Genomic DNA, 23,375 nt, shown 5'->3' on the forward strand with positions numbered 1-23,375 from the left:
TGTAAGATAATCGCATGCACGTATGTGCGTGGTATTCTTGGGTCTGTAGGTCCGGGCACATATATTGAGAGGGACAGGAAGGTCATTTCTACATCAGTGATCATATTATCATAACCAAGTAGGATGCTCAGTCTACTCTTATTCAGGACAGATGAGCGTGGGGGCTGGAGGTCCGATTCGCAGTATCCAGACTCCGCCCCCCCTACACATCCCCCCTCAGTTGGCGTCGGATTCACTGTCAGAAAGGACAGTCCCTGCAACACGACGGTGGAAGGGCTTCCCAGCACGCAATGGCCGAGCTAAGGTGAGAGGCGCAGCCCCGCCCGCGCCGAGGCGGACTCGCCGGAGACGGGAGGGGTAAGGGGCGGGGCTAAATGTGGGCGGGGCCGAGGGCGCATGCGCATCCGGGCGCCTCGCCGCCATGGCGCCGGCGCCGTCCAGTCAGCCGCTCGTGGTTGCGGCGACTTCCCCTCAGGAAGCCGCGCCTCCGCCTCCTCCTCCTCCCCCGCCCGCACGGCGGCGGCGGCGGTGGCGGCGGCGGTAGCGTTTGTCCCTGCCTCTCCGCCACCTCCTCCTCGGCCTTATCTCCCGGCCGGCGGTGTTGGCGGGGAGGGGGACAGTAGTTGTAGACGCCCGCCCCGGCCTGAGAGAAGGTGAGTCCCGCCCCGGCGGCGGGGAGGCCCCGACCTAAGCACGTCAGCGCCGCCGGCCCTGAGAGGCCCCGCGCGCCCCCAAAGTGCGAAATGGCGGACGGGCCGGAGTCCCCGTGCCCCCCCCCCCGACCCACACGCCACCCGCGGGCCCCGGGAGGGGACGCCCGACCGCGAGTGGCTGGTGGAGGGAGAGGGGGCGCCCGCCTCTGAGGAAGCTGAGGTTGGAGTGGGGCGCAGGCGGCCCGGCCCCCGCCGCTCTCGAGTGTCAGGCAGGGCCGGGGGGGCGCGGACACCCCGAGGTCGCGGGGACGGAGGCCGAGACGCGAGCGGGATAAAGCCTCGCGAGAAGCTGCACATCCCGGGAAGGACGGACGCGACCTCCGGGGAGGCGGCGCCAGGGCCTCGAGGGGGCGAGTGGGCCTGGGAAACAGCCGGGGCACCGCACGGGAAGGTGCAGGGACTTGGGGACTGAAAGGTGGCCTGGTTTTTGTTTGGGGGGGGGTCACTTGGGAGCGTTTCCCCGTCTTTTTTGAGGATCAGACTCTTGAAATAAGCTTTTGGCACATAAGACTCCTAGCTTGGAAGTGATCTGGGTTTTATTATCTGTCAACGTCAGGGCTATCCAAGCCAGCTCAGTTGATGTTTACATATAACATATATATGTAATATATACAACATATATGTTTATGTATAACATAAATGTGATACAATAAAATAGAGTATAAATGTTACATAATATATATTAGTGATCTAATAGTAATGGTTTCCAAGATCATTATTTTTATTTATTTTTTTTTACCAGAGCGTTGCTCAACTCTGGTTTATGGTAGTCCGGGGGATTTGAACCTGGGACCTTGGAGCCTCAGGCTTGAGTGTCTCTCGTTGTATAACCATTATGCTATCTAGCCCCGCCCTACAAGGTTATACTTTAAAAGAACTATTTATAATAATAGACTTGATATATATTTACAATATTATATTGGGGGGGAGGGGAAAAAAAAGCAGCCAGACTTTAGAGTGGTGGGAACATAGTGCCCTCTCCCTACTGGTGGTTGGGGAGAGACTGCGCTCCAGCCCGCGGTGACTGAAGGGGAGGTGAGGGGGTACCGGGGAGAAGCGAAGAGCGACCAGGACTGGTCAGTGCAGGTGCCACCAGGCCCCTAGGAAAGTGAGGGCTGTGTTCTGACACTGAGAACTCAACCCCTGTCCTTCCCGGAGGGGTTCCGGCTCACGATGGCCCTGGAAAACACTCGAGGCTAGAATGGTACACGGTGCATCTCAGAGGGGCTAGAGGAAGGCCTCCCGTAGCAAACCTCTTTAGTAAGTATTCTTTTAAAAACGGAGGGAGTCTGGGTCGTGGGGGGAGGGGGACTGTGGTCTAGTGAGCTGAACACATACATACTCTTGAGTTTTCCCCAGTGCGAGCCAGAGGGAACTGAGTCATCCCAGGGGTTGGGCAGTGGGTATCTATCTGCTTCAGGTTTGGTCAAGTCTTTGTGTGTGTGTGTGTGCAGAAGTTGGGTTGGAGAGTTCTTAGAATTTACAACCAGACACATTTCCCCTCAAGCAAGCTAACAAAGATTTCTGGATCTTCTCAATCCACAAGCTGTTTTGAGTTCTTATAAGTACTCTTACCTGGGAACAGCCTCATTGTTCCACTGTGAGATCAAATTTTAAGGCAACTTTGGAAGTTATTATTTTTAACCAGAGCACTGCTCAGCTCTGGCTTATGGTGGTATGGGGGACTGAACCTGGGACTTGGAGCCTCAGGCACGAGAGTCTCATTGCGTAACCATTATGCTATCTACCCTCCGCCCTGGAAATTATTTTAGCGTTTGAGGAAGTCATTCAGCCACCTTCAACTTAATAATTCATTGTTATTTTCCATGTTGCCTTATGTTGCATTTTTGTCTCCAGTGTGAAATGATGGGGTTATTATAGAATAATTTTGGTTCCTCTTTTTTCTAGAGGGACATCAATAAATATAGTAATCTCAAAGTTATTTTGTACACTGACTTACATTACACAGTCTACTTTTGTGTGCTATTCCATAATCTTACTATTAACTTTGGAAAAGTCAAAGTAAAATATTACAAATTTCTTAAATCATTTTTCTAAGTTGTTTACATAAATATTCACTGAGAAGGGAAGTTAGAAACCCATTATTGGGTGGGGGTAGATAACAGAGTGGTTATGCAAAGTGACTCACGCCTGAGGCTTCAGAGTCCCAGGTTCATTCCCCCGCACCATCATAAGCCAAAGCTGAGCAGTGTTCTGGTTTTTTTAAAAACTAACAATAAATTTTTAAAAATCCATTATCGGTGTGGTCCGAGAGGTTGTGCAGTGGATAAAGCATTGCACTCTCAAACATGAGGTCCAGATTTCAGTCTCCGGCAGCACATGTACCAGAGTGACAGTCTGATTCTTTCCCTCTCTCCTATCTTTCTCATAAATAAAATCTTTTTAAAAAAAAAAAAATCCAGGGTGGGGCAGTACCACCGCCGGTTAAGTGCACATGGCACAAAGTGCAAGGACCAGCATAAGGATCCCGGTTAGAGCCCCCTGTTCCCCACCTGCAGGGGAGTCGCTTCACAGGCGGTGAAGCAGGTCTGCAGGTGTCTATCTTTCTCTCTTCCTCTCTGACTTCCCCTCGTCTCTCCATTTCTCTCTGACCTATCCAACAACAGCAACATCAATAACAGCAATAATAACTACAGCAACGATAAAACAACCAGGGCAACAAATGGGGAAAAAAAGCACACTAAGATCTATTGCAGCCAAATGAGGTTCCATTAAGTCATGTAGTGAAGGGAGCGAAGATTGGTCTCAACCACTTTGGGTTAGTATCATTGCTCTAAGATTAAAAAATAAAATATTGATTTTAATTATTTAATATTTTTGATAGGACAGAGAAAAGGGAAGGGGAAATGAGAAAAAAGATACCAACAGTACTGATGCTCATGAAGATTCCCCTCTGCAGATGGGGCCTAGGGACTTGAACCAGGGTCCTTGTGCCTGGTAAAGTACACACTTAATAATATGTACCACCACCCAGCCCTAAATACTGATTTTAAAATTTCATACCAAATTTAACCACCTCTCACCAGTGAATAAACCTGAGAAGTTGTAATAGGTGTCAAGACTGCAATTCAGTTTGGTTTTAATAGCCAGTTAGTTTACAGCAAACAGATTCACATTAAAAAAAACGGGCAAATCCAGCTTGGTGAGATTTGGAATTCTGTTCTTGAGGACAAATGATAACAGTTCACATGACAATAATAATAACCTTTCCACATTACTTTAAGGTGGTCTAGTGAGAGTATTGACTAGTAGTAGCTCCTAATGCTAGTAGTTTTCCATTGGCAGAATAATTCTGAGTAAATTTCATACTTTTCGGAACTTGGATCTTGTCATCTTTAGGAGGCGGCAGTAGACTAACCCCACTAAGTGTGCCCCACCCCAAAGGACATTTGGAAATGTCGGGATTTTTTTTTTTTTTACCACTGGCCTGGGAAGGGGGTGATGAGCACAAGTGCTGCTGGCATCTGTTAGCTGTAAGCCAGAGATGCTATAAACAATGCCCAGGGCAGACTTCCCATGAGAAAGAATTATCCTATCCAAAATGCCACTAGTGTCAAGGTTGAAGAAACTTTGCACTACCCAAACTCTGAGACAGCTTTAAAATTCTTGACTAATTTTGCAGCTCCCTATTAGTATTCTTGCCACAAATTGACTGTTCTGGAACAGCAAAGCTGAAACTTTGACCTAGAATAGTCATGAGATAGATATTAAGAGAGTAGGATGTAGAGTTAGAAATGTATCAGTTGTTAACAAAATATCTCTTGCCCCTTTACTCAGGTAAATTTTTTTTTAATTGATTTAATTATGAACGACAAGCCTCTTTGATAAGAGGAGTACAGTTCCACATAATTCCCACCACCAGAGTTCCATATCCCATCCCCATCCATTGGAAGCTTTCCTATTCTTTATCCTTCTGGGAGCATGAACCCAGGGTCATTATGGGGTGCAGAAGATGAGAGGTCTGGCTTCTGTAATTGCTTCTCCGCTGGACATGGCCATTGGAAGGTCAATCCATACTCCCAGCCTGTTTTCTGTCTTTCCCTAGTGGGGTAGAGCTTGGGGAGGTGGAGTTCCAGGGCACGTGCCATTGGTGAGGTCCTCTATCCAGAGAAGTCAGGCTGACATCATGGTAGCATCTGCAACTTAGTGGCTGAAAAGCAGTAAGATACAAAGCAGAACAATTTTTTTTTAATAATTAGGAACCTAAAGGTAAGAATATAGCAGATGAGATTTGGGGTCTCCCTTTTGGGAAAAGTTAGGAAGTCTATTTTAAGCATATTCCAAGGTGCCCATGACTTTACTAATTCTTTTTTTTTAAGTGACTTTTTAAATGTTTATATTTATTTATTAATGAGAGGGATAGGAGGAGAAAGAACCAGACATCACTCTGGCATATGTGCTGCCGGGGACTGAATTCAGGACTTCATGCTTAGAATCCAATGCTTTATTCACTGCGCCACCTCCTAGACCACAACTTTACTAATTCTTGCTTGAGCCTGACAGCTAACATGCAGGTGGGCTAAAGGTATTGTCTAGGGAGATGGTGTCAAAATTGGGACTAAGACTAGAAAGCTAGATCTGGGCAGAGAGTAGCTCCCAAATAATGGGAAAAGTATATAAATACTATTAACTGTAAACCCCATTGATCTGATCTGGGGCCCATATTCAGCAGTTGTTAAATAGTTTTTATTTAGCTATTCAGTCAGTTGCTACTTAAAACATGGAAACATTTGATAAATTACTTAAAATACTAGTAAAGCTCTATTTTTTAGTTTAAATATTTATAAAGTAATAGAACTTAGTATCTCTTTTTAAAAAATATTTTTATTTATTATTGGATAGAGACAGAAATTGAGAGGGGAGGGAGAGAAACAGACATTTGCAGCCCTGCTTCACCACTTGTGATGCCTGCCCCCTGCAGGTGGGGACCAGGGGCTTAAACCTTACGCACTGTAAGGTGTGCACTGAACCAGGTGCGCCACCACCTGGCACCAATCTTGTTTCCTCAAAAGATTTTGTTAGATTTCTCCAAATGTTATAAAAGAATTGTCTTGCTTTCAGTCATGAACATTCAACTCTCAAGTTTCTGCTAGGGACACTAACACTGATTTAAGGACCACCTGCTAGTCCATTTTCACCTATAGCTGTAGCACTTCTGTAAGAAACTAACCTACATTGGATTTAGTAATAAACAAATTTCAGTAATAAAAAATGTCAAGCAGGGAAGATAGAGAAAGTGAAAGATTACACAAAGGGTATAGAAAAACTAAATCAAGAAGCCCAGTAAATAGTGTATGTCCGGACTTAATGAAAAGAAATACTCAAATTTATGGTTAAGATTTCAGGATTTCCCAAGACAGTTTGTAATTCATTCAGTGAGTTTGCCCAAATATTTTGACAAAACTTGTTTTTCCACCAGCAGTGGTATTCCTGAGGAAGTAGTAAAGCCAAAGCCTCACAAAGAATTCATGTTTATCTGGCTTTTTATTATCTTTATTTATTGGATAGAGATAGCCAGAAATCCAAAAGGGGGGGAGAGATAGAGAAGGAGGGAGACAGAGACACCTGCAGCCCTGCTTCACCACTCTCAAAGCTTTCCCTCTGCAGGTGGGGACTTGGGACCCAAACCCGAGTCCTTGCGTATTGTAACATGCTCTCAACCAGGTGCACCACCCACCCTGACTGGTTTCTTTGTTTTTGTATTTTCTCCAGAGCACAACTCATCTATGGCCTGTGGTGTAGGGGTATTGAGCCTGGGACTTCAGAGCTTCAGGCATGAGGATCTCTTTGCATAACCACTATGCCATCTTTCCTGCCCTGTCTGCCTTTTTAAATAACATTTTTAAAAGATTTATCCATGTTTATGAGAAATACCATTCTTGCTACCTATGGTGTCAGGGATCAAGCCCAGAACCTCCTGCACTCTACCTGCTGTGCCTGAATATAGTTTTGTAATGGACATTTCTGAATTGGAACATAGGCATTGCCTAAGCATGTTTTTCTCATACGAAACAAATTCAAATGAAATGACATTTCAGTACTAAAAAATTGTAGATAAACTAGTTACAACCCATTTAATGAGCTCAGCAATAGTATTTGTTAGCAAGTAAATAGAGGAAACACTATTTTAGATATGTATCAGTCAGATCTTGAGATACTATCAGTTCTTTGTTTCATATGAACCTGTCTTCTGCACACAGCACATTGCCACAGGCATACCAAAGAACTTTTAAATCTAATGTTGGTAGCTGAAAACCATAACTGAAAGAGAAGATACTGAAAGAGACCCTAATGATTGTTTCAGATCTGCTGCCATTATTATCAGTATGTCATAATATTTTCTAAGAATGGCAAAGTAACTAACCTGAGTTTGTCCTCACTGTATTCATCACAGATGGTAGGACACAAGCATTGATTTTTTTTTTTCTTCCCATCCCTTATAGACATACATTTACTAACTCTGAAGGAAGAGTGCCTGATATGTCTGCCTTTGATCCAAGTAAAACTAGCTTCACAAGCCATAAAGTACTTTGGACTAACTGATTTTCCAATATTGTGTTTAAATAAAGATAGAATTTTTGTATTAAGCATGTAACTGGTATTCCTAGTTAATGGTCTTGTCAATTCTCTAGTATTTTAGCATTGGAAATATGCCATAGTAAGGATATATATATATATATATATATATATATATATATGTGTGTGTGTGTATATATATATATATATACATATATATATGTGTGTGTGTGTGTGTGTATGTATGTATGTATATCTTTTTTTTAATTTATTGGATAGAGACAGCCAGAAATTGAGAGGAAGGGGGAGGTAGAGAGGGAAAGAGGTAGACACATGCAGCCTTGCTTCACCACTCGTGAAGTCTTCCCCCTGCAGGTGGGAGCAGGGGACTTGAACCCAGGCCCTTGCACATTGTGACATGCACTCAACCAAGTGTGCCACCACTGGCACTGCCATAGTAAGTATTTAGTTATTTTTTTGTGGTAATTTTACTAATGTTAAATAGTTAGAGCTTGATAAACATAAATCATATAAGAATCTCTGTGGCCCAGAAATGGCACAGTGGACAAAGTGTTAGACTTGTTGGAATAAGGTCCTCAGCTTAATCCCTGGCATTAAATACACCAGAATGATGCTCTGGTTCTTTCTCCCTCTCTTATTAAAAAATAAAAATAGGGCCTGGATGGTGGCACACCTGGTTGAGTGCATAGACTACAGTGTGCAAGGACCAGGGTTCAAGCCACCAGTCCCTGCCTGCAGGGGGAAAGCTTTGCGAGTGGTGAAGCAGGGCTACAGGTGTCTGTCTCTCTCGCCCTCTAACACCCCTTTCCCTCTCAATTTTGCCTGTCTCTAGCTAAAAAATAATTTAAAAATTAAATAATTTTGTAAAAAACAGATACTAATCTGTTTTCCAAAAATGATAGTAATTAGCACAGCTAAAAATATTGATGATTCATTCCAGCATTTGCAAGGCTGCATTTCTAGCCCCATTAAGATCTCTTAAGAACTTAAATGGATTTGACCTTTACAGGTGAAAAGAAAAAGTTTTGACAAAGTTAACAATGTTAAGTTACCTAGTATAAAAAGTAGTGCTTTGTTCTCCTATTGTTTTTCTTGAGATCATAGTGGTATTAAAAGATTGCAAAGCTCAAGAGCAAGGCAAGGATGCCTATCTCACCACTTACATTCATTTATTGTACTGGAGGCTCTATAAGACTAAGGCAAGAAAATGGGGTTGGGGGAAGGTTTATAGATTGGAGAAGAATAACATTACCTTTAGTTATGGATTATATGAGCATCTATGTGGAGAAAATGCGTAAGGAATTTCAGAAAGGGCTACTAGAATGAGTTTATTTTTTAAAATAGCCACAAAACACAAGGTTGATATACACAATAATAGTATTTCTAAATGTTAGGAGCAAGCAATTAGAAATTCAGATTTTAATATGATTATGCCACAAAATACTTCTGAATAATATACAATGAATACATAGCAGTGCTGAGAGAAGATGCAAATAATGAAAAGAGAAAATGTCTCCTAATGCTTCTTAGTGAGTTATTCAACAGATTCCATAAGTCTAGGAACTTGTCATTTATTAGGCATATTAAAGGAGATGAACTACATACACTAAAACTAATCAACATCCTAATTTTGCTCAAAAATTTTTTTTTCTTCAAAGACTGAGTATATGGGCTGTGCAGTATGGAAATTTATATATTTCTAACTTTCTTGTTGAGGGAGTTAATGCATTACAGTATAGTTATTGTCACATGTATAAATTTTATTATGTACCTGGTCCCCACAGTTCTCTTCCACTCTTCCCATCCCCTCCCGCCCCCCAGAATTCCTTGCTTTGATGCAAAACACTTGTTCAGTTTTTGTTTCACTTTGTTTTCTTCCTTCCTACTCCTTTATTACAGTTATTACATTCTCATTCAGTGTTTGTTTACTCATCAAACCTGGGGTCTGTTCATGTGTGCGAACGAGTTCAGTGCTAGGGATCAAACCTGAGCCCTCACACAGGCAAGTCCTACAATCTGTCACCCAGGACTTCCCCAACTGTTAAAATCCTTTCATTTAAAACAGAAGTTCAAATTAAGAAAGGGTTGTTGGAATAAAGTAAATTTTCCTTTGGCATGTCTAGAACTAAGAAAGGTGGTTCTTAACATTTATTAAGATAATGAAGTTCTTCAGCTTTAAATCGAGTGATTCATTTTACTCTTGTGTTTTATATTTAGCATAGTAATTAATACAGTGTTCATTATTTTAATTTTTATAGTTTATTTCTACTGAAATAAAAAATGCCAAGCTTTGTATGACTGTTGTACAAGAGCCTATATGATTTCCTCTCTCCAGAATAAAAGATTCTATAGCCATTTTCTCCTTGATAATTCTCCTGGAAGTAAGTGGGCTAGTAAAGGGTTTTGTGAGTGTTCATCCATAACTAGACTTGTAGTATGTGTGCAGTACAAATGTGAACATCAAGCTTTCAGATTTTCATTCAGTTTTTGCCCAAAACTGTAAGAAGGCACATCTTAAAAATTAGTCCAGAAGAGTTTCATTCAAGGCTAACTATTTATAGCTTGAGACCCAATATTACTCTATAAAATGCAAATAAAAATGGCTAGAATCCTTAGGTTTATCCAATAGGTAATCTATACTAAGTGTATATATAAAAGACAATAACTCAGAACATAATTGGAATCTTTGAAGCGCAATAAGAAAAGGCAAGAAAGATCAAATCCAACTTTCAGCATTTTTTGTTTGTTTATTTAACCAGAGCACTACTCAGCTATGGCTCGGGATGGTGCCAGGCATGGAGCCTGGGACTTCAGTTACCTCACATAAAAGTCTGGCACTGCTGCTGCACATCTCCCCAGATTCTCAGCTTTTCTCTTAAAAACGGCCATTCAAAATGTGATTTAGCTCAAAACAAAGAATTAGCTGCCTGGCATTTCTACCCTGTTTACTCACAACCTTTATTTGGCTGTCTAGTAATTTTATTAATACGTTCCACTATGTCTGTTAATAGATGGGCTTTTTTTTTTTTTTTTAACCTGAGCACTGCTCAGCTGTGGCTTATGGTCAGTGTTGTGGGGGATTGATCCTGGTATTTAGGACCCTCAAGCCTGAGAGTCTCTTTGTATAACCATTATGTTATGTACCCACGCCCAGTAAATGAACTCTTGAATAGCAGAAAAAGCAAACTCAGTTACACAACACTTAAGTCCCATATACTGTTGTAAGCACTATCCATACACTGATTCCTTTAAGTTCACAACTCTTTGGAGGTATTTGTTACATCCTTGTATTATTGGTGTGGCACAGAGAAGTTGAAAAGTTTTACCAGGTTTATACAGTTAATAAATTCCAAAAATAATTCCAGAAACCCTAGGTTTGGTTCCTTGGAGCAGTTGAGGTAAGTAATTGACAAAACAGTAGTTCAGCTTAAGTGAACTTTGTTAAGTTGACTGTCTCAAAACAAAATCAACATTTAAAGATACAAATTAAGGTAGAATTTTTCCCAAACAGTCAGTATATATCTTTAAGTATATACCATTGAGGTGTACTTGTCCTATAATTACCTATATACATTTGAAGTGTACAGTGAGTTTTTGACAAGTTTATCTTCTGTAAAGACACCTTAAAAGTAATTTGCCATGGTGTCCATCTGCCCCCCAGATTTCTTTGTGTCCCTTTACTGTTCTCCCCTCCCTGTCATGCAAGCAATAGTGTAATTTCTGTAGATGAGCTCTTATTTCTAGAACTTTTTACGAGTAGAACCTTGTAGTAGGTACTTTTGCATCATTCGCTCAGAATTATGGTTTTGAGATTTATCCATGGGTGCTTTACCAATTTGTTCCTTTTCATTTCTGAGTAACTTATTTATTCCACATTTGTGTTCTTCATTTACCTGTTGATAGACATCTCAGTGGGTCATTTCAGTGTTGAGCTATTACAGACAGCTACTATGAACATTCCTGTACAGTCTGCACAGACATTTTTATTTAGCTTGGTTAGTTCTATGGTTGATGTTCAACTTCTAGAGATACTGTCAGATTGCTTTGAGAAGTGGATAGTATGGTTACATAAAAACAAAAACCTCTCATGCCTGAGCTTTCAGGTCCCAGATTCAAATCCCCAGCACTTAACCTATAAGCCACAATTGAATAGTGCCCTGGGCTCTGGTAATGAAAAAAAAAAAAATCTTACAATGTCTAGGAGTTTCATTTTTTTAATTATTATTATTTTAGCCACATTCACTTAATTAGGAAGCTTCGCTTCTATAGGTTTTTTTTTTGTTTGTTTCAATCTCTCCATCTTTAGCTTAAAATAAAAAGGAAATAAATTTAATGATGATAATTTTAAAACCACCATAATGGTTTAGTGGTGTCTCATTGTGTTGTTTTAGCTTGGAGGAGTCCACATTTATTCCCAAATCGAACAACATATTTTTTAAATTCCATTCTGTACTTCCCTCCCAGTGGAGAACAGTAGTAACTCTTCCTCCTCTCCCTTATTCACTTTGAACAAGTTTCTCCTTACCCAAGATCACTAACATTTTTTTTTCTGCTTTTTCTCTAGCTATGACAAATTCCTTTAACTTCACCTTTAAAATGTCTTAAATTCTTCCCTCACTGTTCTCACTTGTAACACCCTCCTGACCAATACCACAGTTTGAGCCTGTTGGCTTCAGAATTAAATCCAAATAAGACCCCCCCACACCTGTAAGTTTTTATTGGGACTAATGGTTTACAGTAAGTATAGTTGTTGATACATGTGTAAAATCTCTCAGTTTTCTGCAAAACACTGGTCCCCAGCCTAGACCCTCCTCTGCCATCATGCACCAGCACCTGAAAACCCCCCCCCATAAATTTCTTAATAATAGTAATTATATTGCTCACTTGATTACAGTTCCCAATATGTGGGGTAATCGTGTGTATATGATGGAAAGAGGCCAGGTAAACCGAAGTTTCAGATTTCACTGTAGGGGTCTGGGAGATACTTCAGCCAGTAAGAGCACCAACTTATGCCCAAGGCCATACAGGCCTCAGGTTCAACCTCCCAGTCGTTGGCAACTCTATATGCCAAAAGCTCAGCGGTATTCTCATCCTTTTTCTCTTCTCATTCTCTCTCACAGTAAAAAAAAAAAAAAAAAAAAAATCAATTTTTAAAAATTTATTTCTTTATTGGGGAATTAATGTTTTACATTCAACAGTAAATACAATAGTTTGTACATGCATAACATTCCCCAGATTCCCATTTAACAATACAACCCCCACTATGTCATTCATCATCCTTCATGGACCTGTATTCTCCCCACTCACCCACCCACCCACCCCAGTGTCTTTTACTTTGGTACAATACGCCAATTCCATTTCAGGTTCTACTTGTGTTTTCTTTTCTGATCTTGTTTGTCAACTTCGGCCTGAGGGAAAAAAAAAATCAATCTTTTAAGAAATGAATCTTTTTTAAAATTTATTCCTTTTTGTTGCCCTTGTTTTTTTTATTGTTGTAGTTATTATTGTTGTTATTGATGTCATCATTGTTGAGTAGGACAGAGAGAAATGGAGAGAGGAGGGAAGACAGAGTGGGAGAGAGAAAGATAGACACCTGCAGACCTGCTTCACCGCTTGTGAAGCGACTCCCCTGCAGGTGGGGAGCCGGGGGCTCTAACCGAGATCCTTATGCCAGTCCTTGTGCTTGGCGCCATGTGGGCTTAACCCGTTCGCTGCTCTATCGCTCGACTCCCAAGAAATGAATCTTTTAAAGAGAAGACATATGTATTGATATGTGGCAAGTTATTTTAATTTCCTTTAATCCCAGTGTCCTAATCTTAAAGGAAATTCCACCTTACCTTGCAGAAATGGCAAACTGAAATAGCAATCTGCTATGATATTTGGTCTACAATAGTCACTCAAACATTCACCCTTTTTCTCCCTAGTCAACTTTATACCCACCATAAAATCTTGAAAACAAAACTTAATAGAAAAAATACCTAGTAAATTTTGATCTTGGAATTATACTAATTAATAGGGATGAAAAGTAAGTTAAGACTTGGTGGGTGGAGCAAGAAAAGGTAACTACAAGATTCTTATCTCAGTATCAGCTTTTTGAAATGCAGAATCTATTCAGGGTTGAACTGGGAAGGGAATTACTGTCCTCTTTTAGAATATCTCAGACTTCTAAGTAACTAGACTTCATTCAGGAAATGTTTCATCTGTGCCAAGATTTGGTACTAAAGCACAATATTTATCTGGGGTTTGGTTGGTTGGTTAGTGGGTTTTGGCTTTTTTTTTTTTAAGAATTTTTTTATTCATTACTCTGGTACATGTGCTGCTGGGATTCAATTCAGGACCTCATGCTTGAGAGTCTGATGCTTTATCCACTGCGCCACCTCCCGGACCACTGGCTTGGTTTTTTGTTTTGTTTTGCTTTGTTTTTGTTTTTGCTGTCAGAGTTATTAGAGGCTCAGAGCCTGCATGACTCCACTACTCCCAGCAACCTTTTTCTTACCTCTAGATAGAGGTGACAGAGAGGAGAGATACTACAGTGCCTCTCCACTGCTTGTGAAGCTTACCTACTGGAGGCATTCTCATGTGATGGCCCCAGGGTTTAGCCTAGTTCTTCACTCAATAATGTATGCTATCTACAGTGTCAGCCATGAGTCTACCTTTTTTTTTTTTTTTCTGGCTTGCTTGGGGGATTGAACCTGGAACTTGGGAGCCTCAGACCTCATGAGAGTCTGTTTGCATAAGCATTGTGCTATCTACCCTCTACCCACTATGAGCCCACCTTTATCTGTTCTTAGTAAAGGTGTCTAATAGAAAAGTCAGTGTTGTCTCTACTTTTCCTCTCAACTTCTGTCTTTACCCAAAATAAATATTAGTTTAGAAAATTAGTCATATGTACTTACAAAAATTAAAGTTTACAAGTATGTACACAAATCAAATATTAACTGTTCTTCCATATTCCTAAGCCCCTTTCCCCAAGCACAATTAAATCTTCAGATTTTTTTGTTGCTATTGCAAAGTCAAATTGTCAAATGAATCAGTCATATTTTCTAAGTTCTATAAGTACACAAGTAATCAAAACATTTTAATGAAATAGATGTCTAGCTTATGAAAGATGGCTCCTCAGACCTTGTTTTCCCACACTGGAAATGCAACTCAGACCCAGAATAATAATGTTTTTGGGGAATTTAATAGCTGTTTTTAAAAAATAGATGACATTTCTCAGTGAACTTGCCCCTTATATATATCATGAATATTTCTCCATGACGAAACTTGGAGTTCTATTCTAACCCATTTGTTCAAATGGATGCACAGAAAGTACACTTTTGATATGCGATGATTGCCATATTTATAAAGTAGTAAAAATTGTATAAATTGAAGCTGTTTAGACCAAAAGTGCTGTAGACCTCAGGTGTAAATACAGCCTTTTTGACATTACTTGTTATGGTAAGAAATAATTTCAGCAAAAGGTCTAGAAGTTAGGTTGGGGGAGGGGGCATGGTGGTGGCAGGATTTGCTCCCTGGCACCACATGAGGGCAACAAAAGACAAAAACAAGTCAGTGGCTGGAAAGATAGTTCACCTGGTGGGGTGCCCGCCTTGCCATGCATGTGACCTAGGTTCAAACCCTGGGCATACCACATGAAAGTACCATGTCCTTGGAGCAAGCACTCCAGTGCTAAGATGTCTACCATTCACTGTGGTCTTTGTCTCTGAGAAAAATCAGAGCGGGGATCTTATGCATGTGTGAAGCCCCAGCTTTGCAAAAAATAAAAATAGAAAAAAAAAGTGAAATGTCAGAACTTCATGGATGACAGCAGTGCTTTATGCTCTCTCTGTCTCATACTTTTCTTAGGCTGAGGAAATGATTATGAGACCTTGAGTTTGATGTTTGGCATTGCATTTAAAAAATGTTCTAGGGGCCTGAGGAACTAGTATTATATAATTATGCCAACAGTTTTCATGCCTCAGCCTCTTGAGTTCCGAGGTTCAGTCCCTACAACAACCATAAGCTAGAGCCGAACAGTACTCTGGTGGAAGAGGGAGAGAGGGAGGAGAAGGAGAAGATGGGGGAGGAGGAAAAAAGAAAACAACTCTAGGAACCTGGAGATGGCTTACCCTGCGGAGCATAGCCCTTAACCAGGATTTGAGCACCTTGGATGGGGGAGGGGTGCTGTGGTTGCTAAAAAATGCTTTAGAGATACAGGCACATCTTATATATTATGGCATTTCACTTTATTGTATTTCTCAGTGTGTTAGAAATTGAAGGTTTATGGCCACGCTGCCTTAAGCAAGTCTGCAGTGCCATTTTTCCAACAGCATGTGTTCACTTTTTGTCTCGATGTCATTAATTTATTTATTTACAGAGCACTATTCAGCTCTGGCTTATGGTGGTACAGGGGATTGAAATAGGGGCTTTGCAGCCTCAGGCATGAGGTCATCTCATACTGATACCGTAATGTCCTCTTCAGAGTTTGAGAAGTAGCATAATGGTTTTACAAAAAGACTTTCATTCCTGAGGCACCAATGTCAGGTTCAATCCCCAGCACCACCATGAACCACAGCTAAGCAGTGCTCTGTTGAATAAGTAACTAAATAAAATTCATGAATACTATTTTCAATTTTACTTTGTTCTAAAATAAGGGTTATTTTTCCCCAGGAAAGGATGCATGCTAATATTTATCTTTCATATTTACAGAAAGTAAAATGAAGGAAATAGAAGATAGACTTTTTAAGTTTTCCCATACTTCATCAATCTTGATGTGATTTTAAACTTCGAATTATTTAATTTCTGAAGCAGAATTGTACTTTGTTTCAGGTAAAGGGGAGTGGAGTATTGATCTAGTAGACCTTATCATTTCTGCATCATGGTTTTTAACTCCCCAGTTGTTACACAGTCTATTTGGAGAAGGGTCATGCTAAAAAACTGAAGCAGTTAATAAGTGAAGATGATCGAATTTCTCCACCAAGTTCTCAGCCTGATAAGGGTAAGATTTTATTAACCTGGGTATTGATCTCTGTACCATTTGTGGCCTTTTGAGACTAACGTCTTTCACGTAGTCTTCAAATCAAATCCATTTTGTACCATGTATCAGTACATTCCTTTCGATCACTGAATAATGTTCTGCTGTATGACAGATGTATTGTGTGTGGCATTTTATTTATCCATTTATCCGTGTATAGACATTGAGTTGTTTCTTTTAGTTGTTATAAATAATGCTACCAACAGTTAACATACAACTTTTTTTATAGATCTGAGTTTTCCACTATTTTGGAATTCCACTACCCAGGAGTGAAATTACTGGATCTTATAACTATGTTTGACATTTTATGTAACCACCAAAATAGTTTCTAAAGTAGTCACACAAGTTTACATATCCAACAGTAATGAGTGAAGTTTCCAATTTCTCCATAACCTTCTCAACATTGACTGTTAACTTTTTTTTTATTCTAACCATTCTAGGAGGTGTGAAATAAAATCTACTATCAAAAGTTTTAAACATAAAATAGAGCAAACAGAATAATAAACCTTCTTGTGCTCACCAACCAATTTCAATAATTATCAACATGTTTTTTTATTTTTTATTTTGTTAGTGATTTTTACAGAGGTCTTGCTGACAATAATTGTATATATTTTAAGTATATAACCCATTATCTTTTTTAAATTATTTTTATATTTTATTTACTTTCCCTTTTTGTTGTCCTTGTTTTTTATTGTTGTAGTTATTTTGAGAGAGGAGGGGAAGACAGAGAGAAAGAAAGACACACCTGCAGACCTGTTTCACTGCACGGTGGGGAGCTGGGGGCTTGAACTGGTATCCTTATGCTGGTCCTTGCACTTTGTGCCATGTGTATAATTATTTTTACCAGAGCATTGCTCTTACTTAAAGTGGTACAAGGGTTGAACCTGGGACCTGGGAACCTCAGGCATAAGAGTCTGCATAGCCATTATGTTTATCTCCCCCACCCTATTACTATGTTTTAACAGCCATATATACCTAGGAAATTATATATAATAAAGGTAGTAAAATAATCAAACACCAAATAGTGCTCTTTATTATTATTCCCTCCCATACTGAGTATTTTACACTGTGTGGATATACCATTATTTGATTTATTCATTCTTCTGTTGACCAACCTTTGGGACTTTTTTCCTTTCTGGAACTATTAGAGATTAACTTTCTGTGGGTATTCATACATAAATTTTTTTTTTTTGGTGCTGAAACCCAGGAATACATAAATTTTTGTATGAACATATATATCTTCTTTTCTTTTGGGTAAATAAAAATAGAATAACTGAATCATATAATAGACATACATATTTAAGTTCCTCACAAATTGCAAATGTTTTCCAACAGTTAGACAATTTTTAGAAGATTGATTTATTTATGAAGAGAGAACCAGAGCATCACTTTTGCATATGTAATACCGGAGATCAAACTCAAGACCTCATGCTTGTAAATTTCAGCACTAACCACTACAACTTGTACAATTTTTACGTTCCCACCAACTATGTATAACAGTTCAGGTTCCTGGGTCCAGCTGGTGGTGCACCTGTTGAGCACACATGTTACGATGCTCTAGGACCCAGTTTCGAGCCCCTGGTCCTCCCACCTACAGTGGCAAAGCTTTGTCTCTCTCTTTCCGTATCTCCCCTTCCTCTCAGTTTTCTGGCTGCTTCTGTCCAATAAAGATGATAAAATTTTTTTTTAAAAATCCAAGTTCCAGGAGTTGGGCGGTAGTGCAGCGGGTTAAGTGCACAGGCAGTGCAAGGACTGGCGTTAAGGATCCCGGTTCAAGCCCCCGGCTCCCCACCTGCAGAGGTGTCGCTTCACAGGCAATGAAGTAGGTCTGCAGGTGTCTATCTTCCTCTCCCCCTCTCTGTCTTCCTATCCTCTCTCCATTTCTTTCTCCATTTCCCATCCTCTCTCCATTTCTTTCATTTATTTTTTTTTCTCCAACAACAACATCAATAACAACAACAATGAAACAACAAGGGCAACAAAAGGGAATATAAATATTTTTTAAAAATTCAAGTTCCTCGGGCAGGGGTAGATAGCATAATGGTTATGCAAAGAGACTCTCATGCCTGAGGCTCCAGAGTCCCAGGTTCAATCCCCCGCACCACCATAAGCCAGAGCTGAGCAGTGCCCTGGTTAAAAAAAAAAAAGAAAAAAAAAAATTAAAAAAAAAAAATTCAAGTTCCTCATCTTCAACACTGATAGTCTCTCTCCTTTTCTTTCTCTTTTTCAATCTTTTTTTTCTTTCTTTTTATATGATAAGAGAGATATTGAGAGGGGGGAGAGGTAGAGAAGGGGAGAAAATTCTGAGATACCTGCTTCACTGCTTGTTGAACCAAATCCTTGCACATGGTAAAGTTTGCACTCAATTGGGTATGCTACAACCTGGCCCCTTGTCATCTTTAAGTTAGTCATTCTAATGAGTACATAGTATTTTATTACAGTTTTAATTAGCATTTACTGAATGACAAGTGATACTTAGCATCTTTTTGCATACTTAATTGATCACTTGCATACTTTCCAAAAGTGTCTGTTCAAATATTTTTCCCTACTGTGGAATACATGCTGGAAAAATGCAACAGAATTTACTACCTATCATGTGACATTTGTAGACACACTTGGCATCTGTGCACTATGATGGAGTCTCTCCAGTGTGACTGACCCACAGGCAGGTTGGCTTACACTTATTATTTTAAAATGGGATGTCATGGAAACCTATTTCACCAGAATTTTAAAAAATAAAAAGGGTATTGCTTTTAAATTTTTTCCCCATATTTAATCAAATATTTGTTACATTATTTTTTTGTTACATTATTTTTTTATTATTATTTTATTATTTTAGTTTTTGTGCTTAAGTTGATTAAGGTAAAAGCCAAATTAGACTTCATTTAAGTTCTATTTTATCTTTTTTTTTTCCCCCACCAGGATTGTCAATGGGGCTCAGTGCTTGCACTTTGAATCCACCATTGCTGGTGGCCATTTTTCCCTTTTTTTATTTTTCCTTTTATTTCATTTTATAGGACAGACAGAAATCGAGTGAGGATACCTGCAGACCTGCTTCACTACTTGTGAAGTGTCCCCCTGCAGGTAGGGAACGAAAGGGCAAGAACCCCAGTCCTTGAGCATAATAATATGTGCACTCAACTGAATGCACCAGCACTGAGCCCCTCTTTTTTTATGTTAAATTTCTATGAAAGATAGTTGATTAGTGATGACTCCAGAGTGCTGTGCCAGGCTTGTTTGTGTCTATTAAGGAAAAGAGATAACTTGATTTTATATGGATGATGGTGCCTCCTAATTTTTCAAGATAAAATATATCATCAAAATACCTAGTGTTTATCTCATAGTAAGAACATTTTCTGCTACATTTTTCACTTGTGTAGATTTGAAGTAGAGGAAGTAATCAGAAATAGTGCTACCTTCCAAAAAAAAATCAAACAAAAATTAATATCTAAATTTCCTCTGGAGTTCTCTTTATCAGTCCTCTTGCGTTCTCACCTCCATTTCCTCCCTTAACTCCCCTCTAGTACTTTAACAGAGAACAAACCAGCGATATTCTAGAATGCTGTTTCACCAATCAGAAGTAGCAGGACGAAATCCAAGTTCTGTACCTTAGATACAGAACTCTGTTCCCTCATTTTCCCTTGTGTCCTACATACCTAAAGGTAGTTTTATCTCAGAGCTGAATTTCTGCTTTCCAGCATTCCCAAACCATTTTATAAACCTTTTATTATTAAGTCTTAACAGTACCCTAATCAGGTGAGTATGTGTGCTTATTTTATTTTGAGTAAACTGAACTGAAGGTCATGTTTGTTTTTGCCACCAGGGTTACCACTGGAGCTTAGTGTCAACATAAGTCCAGTATTCCTGCTTTTCTCCTTTTCCTTTATTTTTCTTTATTTGTTTTCCTTTTTTGATAGAGGGAAAGACAAAGGGAAAGGAAGGAAAAACAACTGCAGCACTGCTCCACAGATCATGAAACTTCCCCCTTGTAAGAACCTGGGTCTTTGAGTAGTAATGCGTGTGTCCTATTGAGTTACCTACCACCTGGGCCCCAAACTGAAGATTTTAAAGAGCACATTTTTTCTCTTTGTCTCTTTGTCTCTTTACAAAAGAAGTAATGGAACCAGACAAAGGGATTAAGACAAACTTTAGAAATTATCTAAACATTCAAATCAGCCCTTATCTACACATCCCTATATACCTTTCATTTGTAGCTCTGCTACATAATCCTTTTTATCAGCTCGCTCTTGTTCTTTTCATCCCATTTCTGAGAAGGAAGAAGGAAAAAGTGACTTTTGTGTGGCCTGGGCAATATTTGATCACCAAGTGCTCCTTTTGGGTACATAATACGATATTTAACTTTTATGCTGAAATTTTTTATTTATTTGGGTCCTACTTTTAAAAATTCTTTTCAAGAGTAAAGGAAATATACTTTCAGAATAAAGTAATCTAGTAAGAAGAATTTTCTCTCATCTTCTCTACAGAGAACCACTTCTTGTCGACCTCATGAAGCATTCAACAAAGACATATGACTCATTTCAAGATGAACTTGAAGATTACATCAAAGTACAGAAAGCCAGAGGCTTAGAACCAAAGACTTGTTTCAGAAAGATGAGAGAGGACTATTTGGAAACTTGTGGATACAAAGAAGAGGTTGATTCCAGACCCAGGTATAGAATGTTTGATCAAAGATTCCCATCTGAAACCATTCAGAACTACCAAAGATCATGCACTGTTTCACAAGCAGTGGGAAACAGGTTGCCACAATGGCTACCGGCTCATGACAGAAGACTGAGACTAGACTCTCAGAGATACTGTCACTCTACTAGGGACCATTTCTCAGAAAAACCAGTACCCCTGAACCACAGGCAGCAAGAATATAATTGTGGAACATCCAGAGTAGAATCTGGAGTTTATAAGCACCTCTTCTCAGAAAACAGTCCCAGTGCTCAAGCCAGTCATAAACAGACACATGAGAAGTGTAAAAGGCACCCAGAGGAAGGCAGAGAAAAGCCAAAGGAAGAAGAACCCAAGCATAAGAGGGGAAAAGGTTGTGAGGAAACAGATTTAGACAAACATCAGAGCGTCCAAAGAGACAGAACAGAAATGGCAACAGTTGGGGTCAGTACAAAAAAGCTTAAGAATAGAAAGGAGAAAAGAAGCCGAGATATTACCTCCAAGAAAGAGGAACGTAAACGTAAAAAACAGAAAAAGGAAGAAGGTGAAGAAAGGACAGAAGAGGAAATGCTTTGGGACCAGTCTATCCTTGGATTTTGAAGCTTTCAATTGGTTCTCCCAAGGTTTAATTGAAAAAAAAAAAAGTTGAGGAGGTTGGTTTTATGGTGTCCATGTTCATATCATTTTTCTCACATTAAAGAGGTACTTTGAATTCTAACAAAGGCCAACTGAACAGGAAGTAGATGCTTGCTCTCCAACATGGAAATTAATATTCCTCATTTTCTAAAAGCATTATTACATTTTTCTTACATATAATATATTTATCCTTACAAGAGTGGCTCTTTTATTCATAAAATTCACATAATAGAAATGTTTTTCCCTTGGGAGGTCAGTTACTTTAAATTATAAAATTAATAAGATTTCCAGAATCTATTTGATTGGGTTTGTTTTCAGTTCGAGTGGGCTAATTTTATATTCATTAGTTTTTCTCTATGAAGCAGTTTAGGTTGATTTTTCCCTTTGTTAGATCTAGCTTGCAGTGTATTTTCTAGTATTTTCTGGAAAGTGGAAAATAGAATAATAAGCTTAGGTTACATATAATTTTAAAAGTTATAAAATTTATATTCTATAAATCAACTTATATTCTAGACATATTTATAATAAAGTTCTAATTTCTATATTTTGTTGTCCTGTGTCAATGATATGTTCCCATTCAATACTGATTTCTTCTGAAAGTGCAGTAACTGAGAAGCTTGTATTTAAAAAGGCAAGCTTTTTTAAGTAAGTCACATTTTAAAATTGTAAAAATTACCTTATCTATTACACCTACCATATTCATGTTTAAATTCACTTTTTTTTTTTCCCTAATTTTTTAACCAGAGCACTGTTCAGCTCTGGCTTATGGTGGTACAAGGGATTGAACCTGGGACTTTGGAGCCTCAGGCATGAGCGTCTGTTTGCATAACCATTATGCTATCTACCCTCTGCCCTAAATTCACTTTCTAGGGTATAAATCTATGAATGACCAGTTAAAAGGACAGAGACTGTTAAAAAGTTCTAAAAATCATTTTTCTTTTAGAAAGACTACTTCCTATAGTACCAGAACCCTCCCCACCTAACCTTGTTAATCCACTTAATTATATTTCAGGCTGTTACTATTGGTGACTAAGAGGCCGGAGAGGAGAATGGATCAGAAGGATTTCAGGGAACCATGGGGGAGTTGAGTGGAGAGAAGTTTTCATCATGACAGAGAGGTCTGCTTATAGGAGATTATACCCTAACTAAGTTCATATCAGGTACCAACTTGTATCTGATGAGTTAGAGAGGATGAAGGAAGTAGAAAGGAACTGTACCCCACTGTGCATATTGTGTAATTTGTCAAATGAAATGATAAGTACTGGGTTACTTTTGGTATATTTAAGAGAGAAAAGTTTCTCAAGGTCTAGTGTGAGCACTGTAGAGGGGACTAGGTGCAGGAAGGAGGCAGGATACAAAGCTCATGCCCCTGTTTCTGGCTTCAGCAACCCGGTGAGTGGTGGTGGTGGTCACGAACATGCAGAGCACAAGAAGAGGAAAGTGGATTAGTTGCGGGAATAGAAAGCCAAGTTACACTTTTAGCATTTTGAGCTATTTATTTTATTTGCTGGACATCTAAATGGTGATAACCAACAGTGAAATAGGTCTGAAGAGAGATTTGGGACAGGATTTCTGGAGAATCACTAATGCTTAATCGAAACCATAAGAATGAATGGTATACCCAAGAAGGAAAGCCCCCCCCCCCCGTAAAGAAATTAGAAAAAGAAGGAAATGGCAAAAGAAACTGTAGTGATGAATAAAGCTGAAAAAGCATCAGCATTTAGGAAAGGAAAACAAACTGGGAAAAGACATTGACATGAACTGGCCAGAAAATG

At 39.4% G+C, this 23,375-nt stretch overlaps 2 protein-coding genes across 7 annotated transcripts; one reads left to right on the forward strand and one right to left on the reverse strand.

Annotated features, from left to right (window-relative positions):
* Nucleotides 1–370: 370 nt before the first annotated feature.
* Nucleotides 371–2,304, reverse strand: LOC132537587 (collagen alpha-1(I) chain-like). Its single transcript, XM_060188436.1, has 3 exons — nucleotides 2,289–2,304; nucleotides 1,886–1,982; nucleotides 371–1,133 (listed from the first exon to the last, which is right to left on the reverse strand). Exons 1-3 carry the CDS (start codon nucleotides 2,302–2,304, stop codon nucleotides 371–373), a joined length of 876 nt encoding a protein of 291 aa, XP_060044419.1.
* KRCC1 (lysine rich coiled-coil 1) lies at nucleotides 515–22,144 on the forward strand. 6 transcript variants are annotated; one of them, XM_060187365.1, is made up of 4 exons: nucleotides 515–653; nucleotides 16,151–16,251; nucleotides 20,205–20,275; nucleotides 20,772–22,144. In XM_060187365.1, exons 2-4 carry the CDS (start codon nucleotides 16,213–16,215, stop codon nucleotides 21,562–21,564), a joined length of 903 nt encoding a protein of 300 aa, XP_060043348.1. In that variant the 5' UTR covers nucleotides 515–653; nucleotides 16,151–16,212; the 3' UTR covers nucleotides 21,565–22,144. The 6 variants fall into 6 exon arrangements, with proteins under 6 accessions (XP_060043348.1, XP_060043346.1, XP_007533959.1 ...); XM_060187363.1 differs by having other exon boundaries at nucleotides 516–653; nucleotides 16,083–16,251; XM_060187364.1 differs by lacking the exon at nucleotides 515–653 and adding an exon at nucleotides 1,884–1,973 and having other exon boundaries at nucleotides 16,083–16,251.
* Nucleotides 22,145–23,375: the final 1,231 nt, after the last annotated feature.

The sequence above is a fragment of the Erinaceus europaeus genome, chromosome 3 (assembly GCF_950295315.1).
Source record: "Erinaceus europaeus chromosome 3, mEriEur2.1, whole genome shotgun sequence".
Classification (NCBI taxonomy): Eukaryota; Metazoa; Chordata; class Mammalia; order Eulipotyphla; family Erinaceidae; genus Erinaceus; species Erinaceus europaeus.